The sequence below is a fragment of the Onychomys torridus genome, chromosome X (assembly GCF_903995425.1).
Source record: "Onychomys torridus chromosome X, mOncTor1.1, whole genome shotgun sequence".
Classification (NCBI taxonomy): domain Eukaryota; kingdom Metazoa; phylum Chordata; class Mammalia; order Rodentia; family Cricetidae; genus Onychomys; species Onychomys torridus.
The window spans coordinates 2,394,401-2,419,935 of NC_050466.1; the positions used below are offsets into that span (position 1 = coordinate 2,394,401).

The window sequence follows — 25,535 nt, forward strand, 5'->3', positions numbered from 1 at the left end:
CTTGTAAAGTTCAGGGTTGAGACCTGAACTTTTCAGGTTAGGGCATCACTACTGACTAAACCTACTGATAGTTAACTATTCTCCAGCACTTCCTAAACATTTTCTTCCCAAAGTGGGAGAGGGAGGGAAAGAGAGTCCTAGCTTTTTCTACTGGGTGCCAAGGCCTGTGGTTGCTTAGTGATTCATCCCCTAGATTCAGGCCTAGGAGCCATTCAGTTACCCTAAAACCCACACCCCACTTACGTAAAAGGTCTGTGTAGTCAGGCTTCTTTATTTCTAGGGACAAGCGAGAATTTCCCCAGGCCTGCGTCATTGCTCATGGTACATCATGTGTTGCTGCTATACTACTAGGCTTCGCTAGTACCTAAACCGCAGCTCCTTTCTGCCTTTGTACAATGTGGATAATGCTTCCTGCCACTTGGGGTGTGGTAAGGACAATTGAATGAGGTCACCTTTGTATCTGGCACCTGGCATGGGACAAAGCACTCGGCTAATGTGCGTTCATCTTTCCTGCTTTTCCCTGCTTAGCTGCCCAGTCTTGCTCACCTCTTTGCTTCACTGCCCACATTGCCAGGCTCTGAGCATCTCTGGTGCTGGGTGGCAGCAATGACTTTCTCATCCAGTTATCAAGCATTTCTGGAGGTCTTGGTGTCTTAATGCTTTGCCCAAGTGCCAGCCTTAGTGTCAGGGTAAGGTCTCTTTCTGTTTTGCAAAAGCCAGGGAGTGTTCATCTGTTTTGCAGTCCCACTCATACTGTGTGTGGTCGTGGCCTATTTCTCTACCCCTCCCCTAGTTTATCAGGGTAGGAACAAGTCTGATTCATTTCTCTGTCCTCGTTGTCCAGCATGTAGGTTGACTCAGATTTGGGAGATGATTAACTGGGAGCCCCTTTTCTCTTGTTGCCCTTTCTTCTATCTCCCTCGCATACCTGGGAGGATGCTCTTCTGCTCTGCACTCTCCCCTTTACCAACAGTGTGGGGTTATAGTTAAACTTTTCTCTTCTGGACGCCCTTGAATGGACTAGGCCTCATGGTTCTGGGAGATGGCTGACAGCGTGAGCAAGGATGAACTAGCTAGTGTACTAGTGCACAGCCTCCAGGGTGGGAGGAGCGAGTGCCTGGGCTGCTGGAAGGCTGTGCACCAACAGGGAAGCACATTAAAGGCTTACTGGTGCCTTTGTCATCTCTGCAAATGAAGCCACACCTTCCTGGTGTGGTGGGCCCCGAGGGTGGGGCTGCCTAGGTCTTCCCTTGTCCCTCTTCATCTTCTGCCTAGCCACTCAGCTAGCGCTCTTTGAGGTACCTCCATTGTACATCGTCTCTTTATGCTGGCTTCTTCCCCTCTTAAGTTTAGTGGTCTCCTCACCATATATGCTGTTCCAGAGCCTCTTTAGATCCTGCCAGAAGTCCTGAGTTCTTGACAGATGTGTCAAGTAGACCAAATGCTTCCCATTTTTATAACTGGTATGACAAGTTTAGGCAGCTTCCTACAACCAGGAACCAGTGCAGTAATGGAGCTGGCTGGGTTGAAAATGGGGGCTTTTCTATAGATCGAGAGTTCCAGGACAGCCAGGACTACACAGAGAAACCCTGTCTCCAACAACCAAAAAAACAACAAAAAGAAAACCAGGGCTTTAGACCTCCAGACACTCTGTCCACTCTGCCAGCGATCTCTCCTGTGTTTTTAGGGAATGGAGTATACCCATTGCCTGTAGTGGGCTGCAAAAATGGCCTTTTGTAGTCATCTTTAGCAGAGATGCTCTAAGTTCCTAGGTAGGGTAATGTCCCCTAGGAATAGACTTCATATTCTATAGTACAGCCCTGTTGCTGGGTCAAGCTGTCTGCTTCTGGCAGCCAGCAGAGGGCGTGAGGAGCCTGAGAAAGACCTGCTTCTGCTTCATTTTGAAATGGAAATGTCTTAGGCTGTCAAGGTCATTATTATTATTTTAATTTGGAAGTATGGGTTTGTATAGGTTCAATTAACCAAACCTTTGGGATCAAATGTGATTTGGAATTGAGAAAATATACAGACTTTGGAAAAGTCTCCTGGTGTTTATACTTTGTATTATATAATACTTTAGCAGAGGCTGGAGAAGTACCTTATGATCAAGTGCCTGAATGTTTCTTCATGAAAATATTTGAATATTCACCCTCAAGTAGGGTTTCTGGGTATATGTCGGTTCTGTTCAGGTTATGATGGGGCATGAATTAGATTAAGACTTTGGGTTTTTCTGTATTTCTTTCAAGTCTCTTGATGTTCAGAGCATCTGGGGATTTGGAATTTTGGATGAAGAATTGTGTATCTTTATTGGGAAAGGGGGTTAAGAAAAATCACCTATAGCACAAATACTTAGGATTATATTTATTATCTCCTTTTTTATGTTTTGTACTATATATATATATATGTTTGTGTACATTTGTATGTAAGAGACTGTGTACATGTATATAGAAATGTATTTGGACACACTTGAGGTCATACTTGGCTCTCTTTCTGCCTTACACAGTATTTCTTAGAATTTCCCGGATGTTTATAGGCTTATATTATATATATTTTAGCTAGTTATTCTCTTCAGCATCTTCCCTGGGTCAAACTTCTTAATAGAGAACCACAGTCACGGTGAATTTCCCAGTATCCTTTTTGCCAATCATCTGCTCCTCTCAGGGATTGAGGGCAGGACCTTGGGAAGGAGGTACAGGCTTCCCTGGGTACAGGTTTCCCTGTTGCTGACCTCCGGCTCTTTCCTCTAGCAGGAACACTGGTTTGAAAAGGCCTTACGGGACAAGAAAGGCTTCATCATTAAGCAGATGAAGGAGGATGGTGCCTGTCTATTCCGGGCTGTAGGTGAGTATCTGCCTTGGTCCTGCAGGCTGTGGGGCCTAAGGATATCTCTGAGCTGTGTCCCAGTTGTCAGTAGCAGCCCCTGAAACAGGGTTGAGGCATAGTCAACTGGCATGAATCTAATGTTAGTGTTTGGCCTCTGGTCTTAGATTGTGTTGAGTGAATAATAATAATTACAGCAATAGTAATGATAAAGTGACATCACTTAGAGACTAACACTATTAATACAACAGGAAACCCATCTGTCTGTCTGTCTATCTTTTTTGTTTTGTTTTTTTTGAGACAGGGTTTCTCTGTGTGGTCCTGACTGCCTTGTAGATCAGGCTGGCCTCAAACTCAGAGATCTGCCTGCTTCTGCCTCCCAAGTGCTGGGATTAAAGGCATGCACCACCACCACCTGGCATGGAAACACTTGGATTATCCCACAATTTAGGTGAACGTGGGGACTGATGTTGCTTCTACTTGTCAGATGAGAAAAGTGTCTCAGAAATGGGGAGTGACTTGCCTAGGGTTACACAAAATGTATGGTAGTCAGGATTTTATATCTGGGTTAGCCACATCACATTGTTGTCATTTTGGTATGTAAGAGTTTGTACCCAGAGTTTTCTGTGGTGTGGTCTGTTGGGGAAGGTCTCTATTCTGTGCTTGTGCCTGTGTGTGAATTTGGGTGTGGTGGCGCACGCCTTTAATCCCAGCACTCAAGGCAGAAGCAGGAGGATTTCTATGAGTTCAAGGCCAGCCTGGTCTACAGAGTGAGATCCAGGACAGCCAAGGATATATTTGTCTTGTCACACACCCAAAAAAATCTAGATCTTTACAAATTGGTTTTTTTTTTTTTTTTAGCTTGCACAAAAGCAGAGAAAATAGTGAACCCTTTCAGATGCAATCATCTAGCTTCAAAAAGTAATCAACACAGCTGAGTGATAGTTGTGCAAATTTATTGTTTGTGTTTGTCCTTTTGAGTGGCCTGCCACCCAGCTGCCAAATAAATCACACACACAGGCTTATTCTTAATTATGAATGCCCAGCCTTAGCTTGGCTTGTTGCTAGCCAACCTAACTTAAATTATCCTGTCTACCTTTTGCTTCTGGGCTTTTTCCTTTTCTTACTTTTTTTTTTTTTTAAAGATTTATTTATTTATTATGTATACAGTGTTCTGTCTGCACATATCCCCACAGGCCAGAAGAGGGCACCAGATCTCATTACAGATGGTTATGAGCCACCATGTGGTTGCTGGGAATTGAACTCAGGACCTCTGGAAGAGCAGCCAGTGCTATTAACCTCTGAGCCATCTCTCCAGCCCCCTTTTCTTACTTCTTTGTATCTTATTTTGAATCCATGACTTGCTGTGTAGCTGGGTGGCTGGCCCCTCATGTCCTCCTCCTTCTCGGGCTGCTGATTCTCCTCCCAGATCTCTCCTTCTCTTTATCTTCTCTCCTGCCTTGCTATTGGCCATTCAGCTCTTTATTAGACCATCAGGTGTTTTAGACAGGCACAGTAACACAGCTTCACAGAGTTAAACAAATGCAACATAAACAAAAGTGGCACACCTTAAAATAATATTCCCCAAGCCAGGTGGTGGTAGCACACGCCTTTAATCCCAGCACTCGGGAGGCAGAGCCAGGTGGATCTCTGTGAGTTCGAGGCCAGCCTGGGCTACAGAGCGAGTTCCAGGACAGGCACTAAAACTACACAGAGAAACCCTGTCTCAAAACAAACAAAATTCCCCAACACAGTCTTTAATCTAGGAGGCAGATGCAGGCTGATGTCTGTGAGTTCAAGGCCAGCCTGGTCTACAGAGAGTTCTAGGACAGCCAGGACTGCTATACAGAGCAACACTATGTTGAAAACACACACACACACACACACACACACACACACACACACACACACACACACACACATCATTTAACACATAGATAGCCTTGCTTTATAACTACCCTGCCTGCTCTTTCTCACTCCCCTGAAACAGTATTTTTACATTATAACTTTTGACATAGGATCATTTCATTCTTAAATATTTGTGTGTTTCTTTAACTGATACATCTTCATTGGTTTCTGTCTTTTTAACATAAGCAAAATACTGCTGTCACAACTAGCAAAATTAAATTTTTTCCCTTTTTTGAGACAGAGTCTCATTCTCTAGCCCAAGCTAGCCTGAATCTTGGAATACTCCTGCTCCAGCCTCCTAAAGAGCTAAGATTATAGGTGTGAGCCACTATGCACAGCTAAGAATGAGTATTTTTTTTAAAGATTCATTTATTATGTATACAGTGTTCTGCCTGCATGTATGCTTGCATGCCAGAAGAGGGCGCCAAATCCATTATAGATGGTTGTGAGCCACCATGTGGTTACTGGGAATTGAATTCAATCTCAGGAAGCAGTCAATGCTCTTAACCTATGAGCCATCTCTTCAGCCCAGAATTAGTAATTTTTTTTTTTTTTTGAGAGTGTCTGTCTCTGTTAGTCCTGGCTGTTCTGAAACTGTCTATGTAGACCAGGTTGGACTCAAACTTTGAGATCCACCTGCCTCTGCTGGGATTAAAGATGTGTGCTACTGCCAGGCTGGAATTAGTAATTTCTTTTCTCCTTCTTTCTTTTTCTTTTTCTTTTTCTTTTTTTTTTTTTTTTGTTTGTTTGTTTGTTTTCGAGACGGGGTTTCTGTGCCTGTCCTGGAACTTGCTCTGTAGACTAGTCTGGTCTTGAACTCACAGAGATCCACCTGGTTCTGCCTCCCCAGTGCTGGGATTAAAGGCATGTGCCACCACTGCCCGGCTAGTAACTTCTTAATACTGTCTACTAAGCCTGAGCTAGATCTTTGAGTCCCTTGTGGCTATGAATCTTTGACCAAACAAGTATTTGTGAAATCCCATACCGACTCAAGGGAGATAAGAGTGTAGCCTGTTCTCTTCCCACACCAGTGGTTCTGTCTTCCAGGGAAAATGGCTGGGAATCAAAGATCTGCCTTTTAGTTCTAGCCCTGGTTTATAACTGCTGTGTGGGTCTTAGGCTGTTTCCTCATCTGTGAAATGGTGGTGCTCCCCAGAGCTCCTTGACTTCTTTCTAGGTCTGTTCTTAGTTTCTGGGTGACCCCAATGTCTGATGTAAGCTAGACTGGATCAGGTACCACTCTTGCGTTCTTCTTTCTGGACCCTCTTTCATTAGCTGAAGAATGGGTTATAGGATTCTACTTTTTTTTGGGTTTTAGAGACAGGGTTTCTCCATGTAGTTTTGCACCTTTCCTTGAACTCACTCTGTAGCCCAGGCTGGCCTGGAACTCACAGAGATCCGCCTGCCTCTGCCTCCTGAGTGCTGGGATTACAGGCGTGCGCCACCACCGCCTGGCAGGATTCTACTTTGGTTATGATTTGATTTACTTTGATAATCTCTCAATGCTTGATACTGGTCATCATGGACTAGTAGCACTGGTAAAGCCTGGTTGCTGTTGTCAGTTTTGTCTGAGAACTATTTGTGGAATGGCTGGGACAAGTCGTTGCCTACCCCTTCTGCCAAGCAGAAACTATTCAGGTAATGGTTTCCATTGGTTTGGAGGAAAATTACAACTTTCCTACCCCTTGGACTGGAAGTCATCTTCTCCCTGGGCTATTACTAGAGAAGGACGTCGATTTGAAGGGCTCTCTGGGATAAAAGGAAGGCAGAAAATGAAAAGGTCAGGACCTGTTCGTTTCTAGGCCCTGTATTAACCTCAGGCTGGATGTAGGATAAGCAGGATTATTGTTGGGCATCTGGCCTCAGATGTTCACTGAGGCAGTTGGGGCTGTTGACCTGGTGTGAATAGTAACCTACATGAAGAGCAATTTTTTTTATGTGTGTGTGTCTATCTAGCTCCCCCTCCATTGGGACCTTCCAGTAAGGGGCCCAAAGCATACAGGAAGAGCTGACCACAGCAGGTTGAAGGCCTTTCCTTATCAGCACTATGGCTACACATTTCCCCTGACTGGGCTGTCCTCAGCTTTTCTCTGTAAAACCTCAGGAGTCCTATGGCCTCTCCCCTGAAGTATGAGGCCCCGGTCTCTAGGCCTCCTAGAGGTTTCCCTGGTGCAGTGTACACAACACATGTGCCGGGCAAGGGGACTTTGCCCCCAGGCTTTCCGTTGTCCCCCTGTTTCTAGCCTAGCATATACAGGGACAGATGGCCATCACCGTCGGCTTTCTGCAAAGGCCTGCAGGCTTTAACTTCCTACCGTGTCATAACTAGTAGAAGGAACATGAAATGGAGAGTTAGAATTGAGTGCGTTGCACATCTGTGTGGCACTGTGCTGTTGTTTCTCCGACCCTACTGTGTGCTGCACCTTCATCTGTGTGCTTCAGGCCCTCCTGAAAGTGTTCAGTCAGTATCCCATGAAGTAGAATTGGTTGAAGCTTCGAGGAGAAGGCAGAAGGTGGAGCTCAGGAGTGGAGCACTTGCCTGACATTCGGGAGGCCCTGGATTGGATGCCCAGCACCACCAGGGATGTGGGGGTGAGGGGGGTGACGGTGCTAGAATTTGATGGGAACCTTCAGATGTCCAAAGGACGGCCCTGGCTCAGTGGTTCTCAACCTGTGGGGCCTGATCCCAGCGTGAGGAATGAGTGTTTCATCGGAGTCACCTAAGACCACCAGAAAACACAGATATTTATTTACATTATGATTCATAACAGTAGCAAAATGACAGTTATGAAGTAGCAACGAAATCATCTTGTGGTTGGGGTCAGCACAGCATGAGGAACTGTATTAAAGGGTAGCAGCGTTAGGAAGGTTGAGAACCGCTGCTCCAGCTTCTTAGTTTGTCTGTTCTTTGACCTCTCTGGACTTCCTTTCTTCCAGCTAGAAGAATTTCTTCTGCCATTGCTGAGAATCTTAGGCAGGTGGTTTTCTGTCCTTTGTTTTGAACCCACTTCTCGCTGGCACCTCCTGCTAGAGACTCATGAGCATCAGTGAAGTCTTGGGTGGAGGTGGGTTTCCTGTGGCCTACCCTTCCCTGCTGTGCTCAGATAACCTCCTCCTAGAAAAGCCTCACTCCCTTTTCCTCCACTTGGCTTTGACTCAGCAGAAACATCTAGCCCCGGCCATGGCAGCGATGCTGACCTTTGGGCCAAGTCGAAGCTACATAGATGTGTCTGCAGGGGCTTCAGGAGAGAGTAGCTGGGACTTTGTGTTATGGCCCAGAAATAGTAGCCAGATCCACTTCTTCTGTTGTTTTGGTCTTGGAACATGGATCATCAGCACTGGGAAGGATGGATCTTAAATAATTTTTAAGATTTTGCTTTTTATTATTGTTTGTTTGTTTGTTTGTTTGTTTGAGACAGGGACTTAACTCTAGCCCTGTCCAGCCTAAAACTTTCTTGGAGACCAGGTGGCCTTGGCCCTTGAACTTGTGACATGCTTCCTGTCTCAGATATATTGCCATCATGCCTTGTTATTTAGTTTTGACAGCTTTTTGGTTTTGTTTTTGTTTCTTGAGATAGGGTTTTTCTGTGTAGCACAGGCTGTCCAGGAACTCATTCTGTAGACCAGGCTAGCCTTGAACTCAGAGATACGCCTACCTCTAGCCTCCCAAATTCTATGATTAAAGGCATATGCCAACCCCCTAGCCTTAGATTTGACAGCTTTATAAAATGAGAAACTGAGGCCTCACAAGAAAGCCAGGACCCTATCTTTATCTAGGTCACTCAGCCAATGTCAGAACAGCAGTGTTTGAGATTATATCAAGACACAGGAGATTTCTCTGTGCTGTTTCCTATACACCTCTCTCCATTGACCTCTCTGTGCTCAGCATCTTTTGTGTTTTCCAGTTTCCCATGGGAATCCTCAAGAGAAAAGCATAGACCTCAGATTGGGTCTGAGGTCATGTGTCTTGCCCATAGTTTGTACCTAGTGGAACAGTTGGGTGTGCATACCATCGTTCTTAATAGGTGGGTGGGACATTTTCCTGGCTCTTTTCCTTAGTGGGGCCAAGGTTCCCACAGGAGCAGGACAGTGGAGAGCAGACTAGGTTATTGTTGCCCCTTGCTGCTGTGTGTACCCATATTTGTGTGGTTTGTTTTTAGGTTCTTCACAAAAGCTATGCTTCCTTTATTAAACATACCGTGTGTGTGTGTGTGTGTGTGTGTGTGTGTGTGTGTGTGTGTGTGTGTGTGTACATCATAGAATGTTTATATGGAGGTCAGAGAAAAAATTGCGGAAATCTGTTATCTTCTTCCTTCCTTCAGTTCTGTTCTAGGATCGAACTCTGGTTGTCAGGCTTGGCGGCAGGTGCCTTTACCTCTTGAGCCATCTGCATAGCCTCCAAACTTCCTTTTTTGTCTTTAGCAGAACTTAATGGTAGGGAAGCAGTCAGACAGCAACCTGAGGAGTACGTGGTTTCCAGGTCCCTCCAAATCAAGGGAGGACCGTGTATTTACTGCTCTTTAGAAATAATCTGAGCCGGGTGGTGGTGCACACCTTTAATCCCAGCACTTGGGAGGCAGAGCCAGGTGGATCTCTTTGAGTTCAAGGCCAGCCTGGGCTACAGAGTGAGTTCCAGGACAACCAGAACTACAAAAAGAAAACCCTGTCTCAAAAAACAAAAACAAAAAAAATCTGGACTTGAACTGATGAAGTGAACTGGTTCAGACAGTAAAGGTGCTTGTTGCTGAGCCTAGCAACTCGGGTTCAATCCATAGGAGTCATGTGATGAGAGAACAGACTCCACAGGTTGTCCTCTGATCTACACATGTGCTTGGGCATGCAAATGTGCTAAATAGGTAGATAGTAAATGTAATGATAAAGTAATAAAAGAAAAGCAGGAACGGTGGCTCAGTGGTTAAGAGCATTCACAGAGTGGCTGGCAACTTTCCTTAACTCTCTACTTCCAAAGGATCCAGTGCCCTCTCCTGTTTGTGGGCATCAGGTGGCACACACATGTAGATGAAGGCAAAACTCAGAAACATACAATAAGATAATGTTTGTTGCAGGTGCGGGCCAGAATCTTTTCCCTCTGTCTTGCTTCTGCTTGTAAGTGTGGGCAAATGCAGGTTACATTTTAGGGCAGCAGAGAGAAGGATGGAACAAGTTTGTGAGAGGTGTTGGTCATCCCCTACCTATCCCTAGCAAAGGCTGGGAAGGAAGGGGCATGGGTTCCTGAGTATGCGCAGCCTCACATCTTGTCTGGTCTTCAGTCTTTCCTGATTGGTGACAAGGGCAAGTACTCACTGTATGCCGTGGTTCTGTGCTGTGAGTTGGTCATGTAGGTATTTAGTCTCAAAGGTTTCAGTCTTTTGGAGGCTCTGCAGGCTGCATGTGGGTACATATGTGCACTTGCAGGTGAGTATCTTTGTGTGTTCAGAGAAAGCAAAGTAGTGTGGTGCCTGGGGAGGACAGTTCGTGTTGAATCTGGAGAAGTGTGCACTCCCTGGGACTTGTTACCCTCCCCTTACTCCAACTGATTCCTTGTGCTAGCAGGGAACCTGGAGTAGACAGGATCAAGCCTAGCTTAGCAAAGTAAGGTGGCTGTGGGCCATGGCGTGGGGGTGGGGGGTCACCAGATGTTGGTGCCTTTCCTCCTTGGACAGCAGATGTGCGATAACTCTGTGGTCCTGAACCAGTTATGCTGTCTCTGCCTCAGTGCCTCCTCCGTCCTGCTGTGTAACTTCGGTGTGCCTTGGGTCTGGTGAGGACCAGATGAGTTGTCTGACAAGTCTGTAGTGGAACTAGTGATGTAGCACTATGCTGAGAATTTGTGAGCCCTGCTTAGAAAGGGAACAGAGGTGGAATAGAGTGGGGGAATCCCCTTCCAGCTGGACCCTGGAAGAAGAAAACAGGTGCAAATGGCCAAGTGCAATGTTAGCCAGAGGAGGACTTTCAGTTTCTGTCAAAACGGTTTCTCTGAATTCCCCTGCATTTGTGGGTCCAGTGGGCCACTATTTCTCCCACCTTGGGCCCCCCCCCAGGGAAGTCCATCCTGGCCCCCACATGCTAATAATCTGGGAGGAGGAGGAGGAAGAGGAGGAGGAGGAATAATTTTCCTAAGGACAGAGTGGTAAGGCTAGGAAAATTAGAAAGGCTAATTCGTCTTATGACGAAGGTTTTTTCCTCTCGATAGGGAGGTACTGTGTGTGTGTTTCCTCGGTCTAGAGATGGCATGTTTTATTCCATGTTAATAATTACAAAATTAAGGTATACACTGGGTTATATACTTGGAATCCTAGTTGGAGGCCAAAGAAGGAGGATTGTTGTGAGGTTGAGGCCAGCCTGGGCTACATAGAGTACTATTCCAGCCAAATGTCTAAAACTAAAAACAATGAAGGAACATCTTACAGTCAGTGTGAGATTGTGCCTTAGAAAAGCTGGGATGAGTCTCTACAAGTACTGTAACTTGCCTGTACCTAAGGACCCTACACAGAAAGCCAGTGTTACTAGTTTGATTGGAATTTGGTTGTAGAGTTTTGAACAAAGACACTGAATTCTGTAGAGAGCCAGCAGTGCTTGTAATTGAAGGGATACCCCTCCTTTCTGCATTTGGGGCTTTCCTTTGGCAGAGGAAGTGCAACAGAAATGAGGAAGGCCTTAATAAGCAATTCTCTGAGCATGCTGGCTGACTGGTGGGTAGCTTGCAGCATGATAGGAGTTGCTGTCCTCCTGACAAATGGAATGCCTGTGTTTTGTTTGTTTGGTTTGGGTGTTTGTTTGTTTGGTTTGGTTTTTTGAGACAGGGTTTCTACATAGCTCTAGCTGTCCTAGAACTTACTCTGTAGCCCAGGCTGGCCTCGAACTCAGAGATCCTCTTGCGGCTGCCTCCTGAGTGCTGGGATTAAAGGTGTGCGTCAGCACACCTGGCCTGAAGTGCCTGTTTCTTGATCACTGCTTATGCTTCAGGTACTTGACAAATCTTCCCTTGTAGTGCCATCCCCATACTGGAGATTGAACCTAGCCAGCTCCCCATGCTCTCCCGCAGATCTACCCCAGCCTCTATAGTCTAATAGCATTTTAAGTGGAGGAAGAGTTACTGTCCCCACTTTATGAATGGGTTTTATCGACCCAGAGATGAAAGGCCTTGAAAGGCTAAGAGGTGGCATGAGCTTTCTGCCAGAAAAAGGCAAGATAAAAGAGACCTGTTGTGCACCCCCCCCCTTTTCCCCAAATCTAGCATCTAGCTCTGTACCTTCTGTAGGAGATACATGGTTCCCATTCTCTCAGCCCAGCTCACTGAGCCTGGTAGCCCACCCTGTTTAACCCTTTCACTCCTATCTTAGTTCCTGTTTATGGCAGCTGCAGACTGCACTGCCTCCAAGCTTAGCCTACAGAAATAGCTAGCTCCTCCAGCAGCCCAGGCAGCCACAGCAGACTCTGTGGTCCTGGCTTCTAAGAAAGGCTGCAGCGTCACCCCCCCCCCCACCCCTAGCTAGTATGCAGGACATGTGACTTGCTGGAAGTGCTTGAGGGGGGAGTGTGGCCACAGAAGCCACATCCTTGTTTACATCAGTGAAGGGGCTACCCCTTCCTGCCTTCACAGCCCTTCTTCTCCCCCCTCAGGTGTCTGCACCTCTAGGGTGACTTGAGGCTGTTGGAGCTGCCCACTCTCTAGCTCCCGGCAGCCTTTGTTTGCATATTGCCCAGAACCCTTGTGGAGGGAGTCCGAAGGCAGGTCTTCAGAGAAAGACTCGCTGGCCTGGCGGATAGGCATGTTCCCATTCCTAGCACCCTTTCCCCTGTACCCTAAGTAAGGGGATCCTATCAGATCCGTGAGTCTCCCTCTGGGGAAACGCGGGGAAATTCCCTTTGCAAGGCAGCCAGTGAAAGTCAGCCTTGCCTAATCTTCAGACCCACGTTATGGGAGAAGAGACTCCTGCTTCCATGCCTCAGCCTATATGGCTGCTTAGCAAACTAGACCCAATTTCTTTCGCTCTATATCAATCAGGTTCTGAGCTGGCGGTGGGCTTAGGTGTGAGCCGTCCTCTGCCTTCAGTAGAGGTCTGTGTAATCAGTCTGTATTGGGTGATAGAGGGATTCTACCACTTTACACTTACTGTCCACAAGAGGTCTACAGGGTCATACATATCTGGTAGCCAGATAGTCACTTGTCTCTACTTACCTCACTAGTTACCATTTGGCAGAACTTCAGTGTTTGTCTTCCTTTTCTTCTGTTTAAAATTCTAATCATAGCTAGGTGGTTTGAAAAAAAAAAAAAAAAAAAAAAACCTCATAATGGTATGGTGGCTTTTTTTTTTTTTTTTTTTTTTTGGTGGTGGTGGTGGTGGTAGGCATTGAATGTAGAGATTTGGTTTGGTTTGAAATGGAGTCTCACTATGTGATCTAGGCTGTCTTTGACCTTGGCAATTCTCTTGACTCTCAGCCTTGATTATAGGTGTGTAATACCCTCCTTTTTTACTTTTTTAAATTTTTTTCAGTTTTTTGAGACAGGGTTTCTCTGTGTAGTTTTGGTGCCTGTCCTGGAACTCACTCTGTAGCCCATGCTGGCCTCCAACTCACAAGATCCGCCTGGTTCTCTGCCTCCAAGTGCTGGGATTAAAGGCGTGTGCAACCACCGCCACCACCCAGCTTCCTTTTTTACTTTGAATTTACAGAGGCCATCCTTACTTGTTGAGGAGACGTCCAGTTTGACATTGTCACCACAGTTCCCCTTAATAAGCCAGACTTTCCCCTTAACTTCATTGTCTTCAAGTAAAAATTGAGAAGAAAGTATAGAGTAGGTGGTTCCTGGGGCCACTTACAGGACTTAGGTTGTTGGTTTGTTTAAGGGACAAACAAATTCATTTGCCAGAAATAACTCTGATATGGCTGTACTATGCTTTTTAGAACTTTCTGTTATTGCATTTTTATTTATTGGTAGGTATGGAGATTGTGGTGGCATGCCACAGGGCACATGTAGAGGTCAGAGGACAACTTAGTTGGTTCTCTCCTTCAAACATGTGAGTCTCGGGCATCAGGCTTGGAGGAAGAGCCTTTATCCACTGAGCCATCTTGCCGGCCTTTGACTGTACAGCACTTACCTGTACACCCTTATATTCTCTCATTCTTCAACATTCTCTGACCTTGTTACTTTTTTTTTTTTTTTTTTTTTTTTTTGAGACAGGGTCTCATGTAGCCTAGGCTGGCCTTGAACTTACTCTGTGGCTGCAGATAGATGAAGAGAATCTTCTGATCATTCCACTTGCACATCCTTAGGGCTGGGATGAAAAGCATGCACCGCCACACCTGGCTGTGTGTGCATGTCGAGCACATCTTCAGCCCTTGCTTGTTATTTGTCACACACAAATGAAAGAACTCTCTGGGGCTTGCTGTAGAAGAGGGAGTTTCCCTAGTTCCTCAGGCCATCTTTCCCTTATAAATGATGCTCTGTGACTCAGAGCTCTTGTGGTAACAGCTCTGACTCCATCCTCTCCTTCCTTTTGTCCCTGTAACCCTAGCTGACCAGGTGTACGGAGACCAGGACATGCATGAGGTTGTGCGAAAGCATTGCATGGACTATCTGGTGAGACCCTGGGAGGCCTTGGGACAGGAGGGTAGGAGGGTAGGAGGGCCTCCTTTGCACACAGTCCTTAATTTTTCAATCTGTTCCACAGATGAAGAATGCTGACTACTTCTCCAACTATGTCACAGAAGACTTCACCACCTATATCAACCGGAAGAGGAAAAACAACTGCCATGGGAACCACATTGAGATGCAGGCTATGGCAGAGATGTACAACCGTCCTGTGGAGGTGTATCAATATAGCACAGGTACTTCTGTAGTGGGTAGGTGAGGGGCTGATAGTGCCTCATCAGAGCCAACCAGACTGGGTCCCCTGTGGATGCTCCCTCCTTCTCTCTCTCTGCAGAACCTATCAACACATTCCATGGGATCCATCAAAATGAAGATGAGCCCATCCGTGTCAGCTACCACCGGAACATCCACTATAATTCAGTAGTGAATCCTAACAAGGCCACTATTGGTGTGGGGCTGGGCCTACCATCATTTAAACCAGGGGTAAGTGGGTCCCTGTCCAATGGGTATTTGCTAGATACAGAGTGTTGGTTCTGCCCTTAGCCCACAAAGTGTCCTCTCTCCTCTTTGAGTCTCCCCTGAACTCTGAGCTGTTTATAAAATTAGTGAGTTCCTGTTGATCAGAAGTCATTCTGTGCCAGGTGGCAGTGGCACACGCCTTTAAATCTCAGCACTCAGGAGGCAGAGGCAGGCAGATCTCTCATCTTGTGCTTGTTGAGAGTGGCCTTTTAGGGTACCTTGGAGTGGATATCCAGGCTTCCACATGGATCTTCTCCAAGTGCATAGCAGTTTGAGACAGTTGAGGGCACAGACTTGGAATGGAACCCTGACCCACACACAGCTTAGTGGAATGGACCCTAGGGGCAGATTGTATAGGTTGGGCCAATACTGCAAGCACTTTCCACAGGCATGAGACCTAGTAAGTGCCAGAAGATGGCATTTCATTTTCCCAGCATCTACTGGCAGGCAATCATTCATTCTCATAGTGCTTTCCTCTCATCTTCCCTATTCTTTCCTCCTTCCTTTCATCTTGTCCCCTGACCCTCCCTTTCCCCTCCTCCTAAGCTGCTTTTCTGTTCCTCACCCTCCTCTCCACCCCCTCTCCTCCCGCCTCTCTGTCTTCCCTCTACCCCCTCCTGGGGATTTTGAAATCCTCTATTCAGGTTTCACTTCCTACAAACAGAAGGTGGTCCTGCCTCATCTTAAGAAACACTCTAGCATTAACATACCCTCCAACCCTTGGGGGGGGGGGGGCTTATGTTGCTATTTAATAAATTTTAGAAAAGGTTTAGATTTGCAGAATGATTGTGAGAATATTAGCGTTTCCATATGCCACATTATGATTAGCATTAATGGAGTACATTTGCCATCATTAACAAATCAATATTGACACATTAAGTAAAGACCACATTTTATTCACATTTTCTCAGTTTCTTCCTGATGAACCTTGTCTGTTCCAGGATCCTATCCAGGATGCCATCTCACATTTCATTGTCCCCTTTGACTTTTTGTGGCTTTAACAAAATGTAAAGAATTTCACTGTTTTTGTTTTGATTTGTTGACCCACTCTGTAGTTTGTCTTTTCTAGAATGTCATATATTGGGAATTATGCAATATGTATGTAGCTTTACCAGAGTGGCTCCCCCACCACCATTTAATACTATTTAAGTAAGATTCATCGCCGGGCAGTGGTGGCACACCTTTAATCCCAGCACTCGGGAGGCAGAGCCGAACAGATCTCTGTGAGTTCGAGGCCAGCCTGGTCTACAGAGTGAGATCCAGGACAGGCACCAAAACTACACAGACAAACCCTGTCTCGCAAAAACAAACAAAAAAGATTCATTTATAACTTTTCCTGGCTTGACTGTTTATTTCCTTTTTTTAAAAATCTAAATGTTTAAAAGTTTCTCTAATTAATAGACTTAATTGTTGAAAAAATTGTTTTACATTTATCTATTTCAGGTAGGGGTCTGTGGAGGTCAAAGAACAACTTGTAAGAGTCACTTCTGTCTATGGGGTTAAAACTCAGGTCATCAGGCTTGGCACAAGCGCCCTTACTCCCTGACCTATCTTGCCAACCTTCAGAATAGTTTTCTCAGTGTCTAGAGTTTCCATCTAGTCCTTTCCTCCCAAGGCACAGAGACTCTGGTACATTTGTTAGTGTTTGACCCAGTGTTAATACATTCCTATTTACCTGCCTCATCCTTCCTCTTGTTTTGATGATCTTGGGAAGTTTAAGGAGTACTGTTGAAAGGTGTTACAGGGAAATTCTCTCTCCGAACGTCGTCGTCGTCGTTATTTAAACCCAGATGAAGTCGTGTTCTTGGCAGAGTGTATCAAGAGCACATAGTAGCAGTAAGATCATGACTGTGGATGTCGTCTCTGATCATTTGGCACAAGTAGTGTTAAGTTCCCCACCTTTTCAATACCGTACTCTTAAGGAAGGAGATCTCACCTAAGGAATGAGGGTTATAGCTATGTCCCTGAAATTAAGTTAACCCAAACACAGAGACTTATTGCTAATGTCTCCAGTTAAAATCCCACCACCACATTCCTCATTCTTGCTTCCTTTCCTCCCCCCTCCCCCCCAGTAAATTCCCACTTTAAAGTTGAAAATCTTTCCCCACCACCCACCAGTCATTTACATGACTGTTATTTACGAATTCGTGTATAAGCTGGGGCAGACTCATTAACTGGACCCCCTGGAGTCCAGTGATAAGCACAGTTCTTTTTATGTTTAGTGTTACTGATTCTATTCATTTCCTAAGTGCCCGAGGCCACCACCTGCTTGTCCTTGAATACATTTGTAAGATGGTTTTGTCACTCAGGGCCTCACTTCTTAACTGATCTTTAAAAAGCGATTAGCATACATTAAGGATTAGTCTTTGTTTTGTAAAGTTCCTTGGATTTTGACCGAGGCATAACAACAAAGTGCATCTATCTTGGGCACCTAATCATTCAAACAGTTTTAGCCCCTGAAGGTTCCCCACTCTTTCTTTCCTCTCTGGCCAACTGATCCTTTATTGACTCTGTTTTTGCCTGTTTCAGAAAGTCACGTAATTGGAATCATAGTGAGTAGCCTTTGCAAAATGCTGCTTTCAGGTAGCAGTATGCATTAAGGTTCATCCATGTTTTTTCACGGCTTGTTAGCTATTTTCTTATCACTTACTGGTCCATTTGTGGAGGCACACTGTTTGTTTAATCATTCACCTATTGAAAGATGCCCTTGGTTGCTTCCAGGTTTTGATGATTATTAATAAAGCTTCTGTAAACTGCTGTGTGCAGGTTTTTGTGGGAACTTAAATTTTATGATTAGTTGTATTACTATCTGGAAGCAAGATTTTAGGATTACAAAACTATACTGTGATTTGTAAGCAACTGTCAGACTTTGTATGAAGCGGACTAATTGTGTGTGTGTGTGTGTGTGTGTGTGTGTGTGTGTGTGTGTGTTCATCACAATAAATGAAAGTTCACTTTCCCAGGAATTGGTCTTCCTACTTTTTTGTATTTTAGCCATTCTTGGGATTTTTAGGTTTACTTGAATTGATAACAATGTGTTGAGCATTGTTTTAGTGCTCTTCCCCTGAGCTATATATACCCCAGCCTGAGTATCTTTTATATATGTCCATTTGCTATCTCTGTATTTTTCTCTGTAGTTAGTCTGCTTACCTACTTTTATTTTTGTCATTTTGCAGTGCTGGAAATTAAATTTTGTTTTTGTATATGCACTCTTTATCACTGAGCTGGACCATATCTGCCTTGTTTTAAATTGGCTCAATCTAACATTTTCATACATACATTTCCCCCAGTATGCTTCATGATAGAAAATTATGTTGTACATCATTACTTAGCACACGTACACTTATGTATGGTGTGTGTGTGTGTGTGTGTGTGTGTGTGTGTGTGTGTGTGTGTGAGAGAGAGAGAGAGAGAGAGAGAGAGAGAGAGAATGATAGAATGATAGAATGATAAATGATGTTAACTTGCTGGGGGCATGGTAACACATACCTGTAATCCTTGTATTCCAGAGGCAGAGAAAGGAGAATTGTGAATTCAAAGCTAACCTGAGCTGCATACCAAGCCATTGTTTTTTGGGAAAAAAAACATTAACTAAAACTTTATGAAGCAGTATTTACACTTAATCCCTGAAATATACTTTGATGTTCTCTATTATTTCATTAGTGTCATATCGCTGGATGTGGTGGCTCACGCCTGTAATCCCAGCACTTGGGAGGCTGAAGCAGGAGGATTGCCATGAATTCCAGGCCAGCTTGGCCTACATAGTGAGTTCAAGATCAGACTGGGCCATGTAGTGAGACCCTGTCTCAGAAAACAAACAAACAAATAATGCTGTAGTATCTTAAAACTTGGCATGCAGTTCTCTCTCATACAGTGTCCTAGCACCCACACCATGCCGATACTGACCCTTCATCCCTCACATAGCCACACCCAGCCTCATACATGCTTGACTCCTGCCTCCACTCCATGTCTGTACAATTCACTTCTCTGTTCATCTTTTTCCTTTGCCCTATCTGTGACGATATGAGAAAGGTTTCAGCGTTGTGAAATAGAGCCATTACTAGGTGAGGCTTCTTTAAATTAAGGCCTAGACTGCAGAGCCCTTCCCATCCCCAGACTTAGTGCTTCACTTGAGATGTCTTGGGGTTGGGCCAGCATTTCTGACCGTAGGAATTCAGAATGCCAGATCTTATAATCTAGGCCTGCTTTGCTCCAGTTACCGATCTATGCACAGTCTGCTGAGGAGTACTTTGTAAAAATAACTTTTCCTGTGTTGTCTTTGTTAAGGCCTGTAAGCCTACCTTCCTGAGCCCATTCAGGCTCTTGCCCAGGTTCAGAGCATCACCCCTACTTCCCTGTTCCTCTCCTGGCAGTTTGCAGAGCAATCCCTGATGAAGAATGCCATAAAGACATCAGAGGAATCGTGGATCGAACAGCAAATGTTGGAAGACAAGAAACGAGCCACAGACTGGGAGGCCACAAATGAGGCCATAGAGGAGCAGGTGGCTCGAGAATCCTACCTGCAATGGCTGAGAGATCAGGAGAAACAGGCCCGCCAGGTCCGGGGACCCAGCCAGGTGGGTCATGGACTCTGTCACTGGCCTGACCAAGACCTGTTACTTCCTCTCTTTTGGTCCCTAATGAACAGGGATAAAATATGGGAGAGAGAAGCTCCCAGCCCCATCAGTAACTCATCTCGTCTTTAGTCTTGGCATCGTACCTTGGAACAGTCAACACTTGCTTTTAAGAAGTAAAGGAGAGCAGCCACCACTGCTGGTGGTACAAAGGAACAGTGGGTAGCTACAAAGACACTAGCTCTTTTGGAACCCTTTGCATGTTACGTTCTGTACTGAGGATGTAAAACCTTTTCCTTCACTGCCTTCAATGATCCTGTCTGGAGGGAGACAAGGGGGGGGGGGGGCCTGTGACCCTGACTGAAAAACCTGTAGGGGCTGGGGGTTTCAGTCAGTTGCCTTTTTAGGGTGGGGAGGAAGAAGGCAGGCATCTGAGGAGTCACAAAGGAGTTTGGAATTATTTAGATGTTTTCAAGAGCCGAATAATCTGTTCAGCAAATATTTATTGTACGCCTGCTGTGCCAGGAGCAAGAGGTCCTATTCCCAGTGTAGTGGGATACATTTGTGAACCTGCCAGGCCAAGGTCTCTGTCCTTAGGCTACACACAGTTTCTCAAAGTGAAATACAATAATCATAATGAATAAATTAGTTGGAGGTGTGGCAGATGAAAAATGGACAGTTGGTACAGGGGAAGAATGAGACCAAATGGATGCTTGGAAGTCAGTATTTAATACAGTCATCAAGGTAGGCTTCAGCAGACGAGATAAGGAAAGGCTCCCAGAAAGGGGTGTGTTAGCTGAGTATTCGGACAGAGCAAGGCCTGGGGTGAGTGCGGCACACTTGGTATAACTCGGCCATAGCCTGTAGCTGAACAGAATGTAGTGGGTGAAATCGGGGTGGTGGGACTAGGTTGGATGGTGGCTTGTGAACTCTGGGGAGGACTTTGGTTTTGCTCTGAATGAGGCAGAAACAATGAGAGGGCTGTAAAGAGAAAAAGGACTGGGGTGTGAGTCAGGACCTAAGAGGACCGCCCTGACTGCTGAGTAAAACAGTCTAAGCTAGAACGCAGAGGTAGAAGTAGGAGACCAATGAGAAGGCTCTTAAGGTAGTAAGTAGTACATGGTAAAGGAACTGTGGCGTCAGGATCTCCGAAAAGAAAGAATAGGACTTTGAATCCCGGTAAACTCCCAAGACACAGTAGTGGTTAAGAATCTGCCTGTGTTCCATTGTGATACATTAAAGCTGTACTGTAGCCAGGATTGTGGAAAGGGCAAAAGCACTCTGGCACAAGAGGATCATAGCTGGTGTAGGTCCTTATCACCTTTCCTTCCCTACTGCAGCCTCGGAAAGCCAGTGCCACATGCAGTTCAGCCACAGCAGCCGCCTCCAGTGGCCTGGAGGAATGGACTAGCCGGTCTCCACGGCAACGAAGTTCAGCCTCATCACCTGAGCACCCCGAACTGCATGCCGAACTAGGCATTAAGCCCCCCTCCCCAGGCACTGTGTTAGCTCTTGCCAAACCTCCTTCACCCTGTGCACCAGGTCAGTGATTGCTTTCAGGGTACCTGCTTGGGCTAAGAGGCTCTGCTTGGTGGGCCCTACCTCTGACTGTTCATCTGCCTCAGGTACAAGCAGTCAGTTCTCGGCAGGGGCTGACCGAGCCACCTCTCCTCTTGTGTCCCTCTACCCTGCTCTGGAGTGCCGGGCCCTCATCCAGCAGATGTCCCCCTCTGCCTTTGGTAAGCTTCCTTAGGGGATGGGCCAGCCGGAAGTTGGGAAAGCCTGGAGGATTTTTGAAAACCCTGGGCATCTTCCCAAATCAGAGGCAAGAGGGAAAATCTCAGGCCTAAAAGCTTTTGTCCACAGAGGTCGAGTAGGGTTTCACAGAGTTGAGGGATCCAGTGAGTGAGTGGGACCTGGATGGACTTTTCCAGGAATGAGGGAAGTGGGGCTGAGGAGCCCATCACCGTTTTCCTCTTCTCTCTCCTGCCCGGCAGGTCTGAATGATTGGGATGATGACGAGATCCTAGCATCGGTGCTGGCAGTTTCCCAACAGGAATACCTAGACAGTATGAAGAAAAACAAAGTGCACAGAGAGCCTCCCCCAGACAAGAGTTGATGGATACCCAGGGACTGGACACCATCCCTCAACCCCCAACTACCTGCCCTTTGATGCCACCCAACCTTCTTTGGCTTTCTTCCCTCTTGGCTTCCTTCCTTGGTTTCCTCTTTTCCACTTCCCTCTGGCTGGCCCACCCGTGCGCTCCGTCCATCTCATCCCTGCCACCACCACACTGGTCTCTGCCAGCTGATGTGCCCTATTGCCCTTTGCACAGCACCATCTCAGCATTCCACAAGGGACTCTGGAAAGGGTGCCGAAGGTAGGCGAGAGGCACACAGAGACAGACCATCTGGCAGCCAGGCAGCCCCAGAAGAGAGACACTCACACAAAGGAAGTCTTCTGTTCGTCCTTCCTTACACATCAGATAAACTTGTTACCCCTCCCCAAAAAGAATGGCAGGAAAGGCGTGAGTGGGAAATGTTCCTTCCTGGTACCCCAAGAATCTGAGCCTTCAATCTTAAATTTTTCTTTATTAAAATGTACTTTTATCTTATAAAAATCATGAAATCAAAAATGATGCCCACGGCAACACTGGTTCTGAGGGTGGCATCTCCAGTTTGGAGTCGGGCAAGCTGGTCATGGGGCATGGTGGGCAGGCAAAGAGATGGATTTCTGCTGTCTTCCGGCCTCCAGCTCCTCGGAGGGGCCGAAGATAGAGCCAGAGGAAGATGACGGGGTTGCAGGTGGCAGACTGGCTTTGGACAGGGAGACCCTGACCTTGCTGCATCCCTATTGCTTCCACAACCATAGTCTGTTGGCAATCTTGAGGTGGGGGTCTCTTTGGAGACCACGGCCACTACCCGAGATTGGAGTTTAGGGAGTGGGAGCAGCCTCTGCAGATGGGGCACCCGTGCCCTGCAGGTGATGACAAGATCCACCATCTGTAATGTCCTTGGCACAATAAAACCAAATGTCAGTTTCCCTGAGCAACTCTGTTCTGTGTGGGGCAGGGGCGGATGGGCCTCCGGGAAGGACAGTTTGGTTTGACCTGAGGTCTGCTTGTTCTCCAGTAGGTGCTGTCAGTAGCTGGGGTTCATCTTTGATCTGTTTATTAAGTTAACTTCTTGCCAGGTGCAGTCAGTATAGGTAGAAACTAACCTGGGCCACGTAACCAAGATTCTGGTTCTTAGCAGAACCAGCAACAACCAGACTCTTCTAGAACTGGGTCACACCTTTGATCCCAGCACTGGGGAGGCAGAGGCAGGTAGATCTATGACTTTCGGGCCAGCCTGCTCTACATAGTAGGGTTGCAGGCTTGCTGGGCTACACAGTGAGACGCTTTTCTCAGGAATTATAAACTTCTTCAGTATCAAGTCTACTTTGTCTGAAGCTCTACTCCCACCTACCGTAGTTCCAAATGGGAGCCTAGGGCTAAGTAAGGACTGTTGGAACTAAAGGCCATGACTGAATTATGTCTCCATTTCCACTCTCAACCCTGATAGTCATTCTTAGGATAATCTGATGGAGAAAGAAACAGTTAGCTACAGGAGTTTAGTCAAAGCGACCAGAGGTGCCCCCTGCCTGACTGGGTTTTAAGAAGCTGGAAAATGAAATGGCTAAATCTGTTTTTGTTGTCGTTTCCAAGTTCTTTTGACACCTCTGTCCATCCCTCCTAGGGTTTGTAAAGCCCAGGTTGAGAAGGCTGGCTGACCCTCCTCAGATTTTCTCAAAACAGTATTCCCCCACCATGCCTCAGTGGGGCCCCTGCAGAAGGCTGTGTGTGGTGGCCCCACAGGTGAGGGTATGGTTTGCCCAGTGGGTGGCTGCAGGGTATCTGAAATACATGGTCAAGCATGAGCATGCCAAGAGGGTTGATTTAAAATCTATCTGCATTTTCTAGCTGTGTGGCTTTGGGCTGTCTTTGAGTTTAAAGTGCCCCATCTGCAACTACAGGGGTGATTAATGTCTGCTACCTCATGCTCTCTGATTTGTGAGTATTGACAGAGAATGTGTATGGTCAATAATGTACTACTGGGAACCGTACCTGGTACAGTTTCAGAGCACAAATGTTGGGGTTATTACCAGACTTAGGGGTGGGATATTACCGTATTTTGTAAGTTTGTACCATTTGGCCTCAGCCTGCCTCTTGCTACTCTTGGCTTTTACTTGCACTTTCCCCTAACCCTGTCTTCAGCTCCCATCCTTATTTGTCTTTTAAGACAAAGGGGTCACCTGAGAAAACCCCGTGTGATCTCATTCACATTCTCCCTTCTGTCTACAACTATCCCCAATAACTGTACTAGAAATAAACTTCTGGGCTGGGGCTGTGATGCTTACTTATCTTGTTTGTTCGTGTCTTAAGATCTACCCCTGCACTAAAGCCTGTCAACCTCATAGTAAAACACCTAGTAACATTGGATGAATTAAGGGAAATTAAATGTAACTGTTAGGCTTTGTGTGTATATCTGTGCCTGTGACCACAGTGAATCTACCAGTTTCTCTGCATTTCAGTGTCTCTGGCTGAGTGTGTATGTGTCTGTGTCTGATGAGGGCTTGTTTCCAGGTGTGTCAGATGGTGACTGAGTGTGGGACGCTCGCTGCCCATGACAGTTTGTGTCTGGTATCTGAGAGAAGTGCATGTCTGCGTGGGCCTGTCACTAACGGTGCATCTGTAGTTTGTCTGGATACTTTCAGTGATAAGGCTGCACGTCTGATAGTGTGTATGTGATTGGATCTATTTTTGTAACATTGCTTATCTATGTGCTGCTCTTAGATCACTACATGCCTGCTTTGGTGTGCGTGTGTGTGTGTGTGTGTGTGTGTGTGTGTGTGTGTGTGTGTGTGAGAGAGAGAGAGAGAGAGAGAGAGAGAGAGAGAGAGAGACTGACTATATTCTTGTGACAGAATATCTGGGTCCCTCATTTCTGGGGCAGTATAAATCTTGGTATCTGGTGCTGCTGCTGCTGTGCTTGTAACAAGTTTGTCAATTTCTGGTGGGACATATGGTATAAATTGACCCCATGGGACAGTATGAGTAAAGTCATATATATCACTGAGTGTTTCTGGGATATTGTTTTCTGGGTGTATCTTCATGTGCATCTAGGTCTAGGACAAGTCCGCCTGAATATATCTGACTGTATCTTTGATGGTCCTCCCTCCCTCTATGAATGTCTGTGTTAGTATGTGACTTCCACATGCGGTTGGAGGTCAAAAAATAACTTATGGGGATTGAATACAGGTTGGCAGACTTGGTAGCAAATACCCGTTTCCTCTGAGCCATCTCACCTGCAGTTCTTTTGGTTTTAAGTCACAGTCTCATTATGTTGCCCAGTCTGACCACCTATACATGATGGTCCTCCTGACTCAGCACACAGAGTACACGGATTTCACATGTACTCCACAATGCCTAGCTTTCCATGTATATTTAGGGTTTTGTGGCTGTCTTCCTGGACATGAGGCCCTCTGGATATTTACACAGGCGTGACTGGGGCAGTTGTACCACTTCTTCAGCCTTTCAGTTCCCAACTCTTTTACAAGGAAGTTGTAGTTCACACAAGAACCAAGCTCTTGCCATTACATATTCTAGACCCACTGACTGGGTCCACGGCTAAGTATAACCAGGTTTGTGTAGGATAATGACAATTAAAAAACAAAACAAAAACACCCTCCGGGTGCCAAACTGTCGTTGACTGCCCTGCTCCCCTTGTCATGGTGGTGATAAATAAGCTATCCTTCCCTGAAGAATGGACCAGCTCTTCCATAAGGGCCTGGTTACAGTTTTGAGCAAAAGCTGACTGAACTTGGGTGAGAAAACTCTTGCTTGATAGGATCCTGCCTAGCTCCAGGCTCTGAATCTTTTTTTTTTTTTTCCCCCTCTTGAGACAAGGTTTTTCATATAACAGTCCTGGCTGTCCTGGTTCTTGCTCTGTAGACCAGGCTGGCCTTGAACTCACAGAGATCCGCCTGGCTCTGCCTCCCGAGTGCTGGGATTAAGGCGAGTGCCACCACTGCCCACCCCCCCCCCCCCGAATGAGGTTCTAGATTTTTTTAAAAGCTT

General features: G+C 46.1%; 1 protein-coding gene across 3 annotated transcripts in view; it reads left to right on the forward strand.

Moving 5' to 3' along the window:
- Otud5 (OTU deubiquitinase 5) overlaps window positions 1-22,464 on the forward strand; it is a 32,731-nt gene extending 10,267 nt beyond the window's left edge. For 2 of the 3 annotated variants that reach the window (XM_036174326.1, XM_036174329.1), the window contains 8 exons: window positions 2,748-2,841; window positions 14,247-14,311; window positions 14,403-14,559; window positions 14,658-14,806; window positions 19,216-19,419; window positions 20,757-20,958; window positions 21,042-21,155; window positions 21,414-22,464. In XM_036174326.1, the coding sequence (XP_036030219.1) occupies window positions 2,748-2,841; window positions 14,247-14,311; window positions 14,403-14,559; window positions 14,658-14,806; window positions 19,216-19,419; window positions 20,757-20,958; window positions 21,042-21,155; window positions 21,414-21,535 (1,107 nt within the window). In that variant the 3' untranslated portion in view covers window positions 21,536-22,464. The remainder of the gene's footprint in view (window positions 1-2,747; window positions 2,842-14,246; window positions 14,312-14,402; window positions 14,560-14,657; window positions 14,807-19,215; window positions 19,420-20,756; window positions 20,959-21,041; window positions 21,156-21,413) is intronic. The other variant, XM_036174328.1, reaches the window with a different exon arrangement.
- Window positions 22,465-25,535: the final 3,071 nt, after the last annotated feature.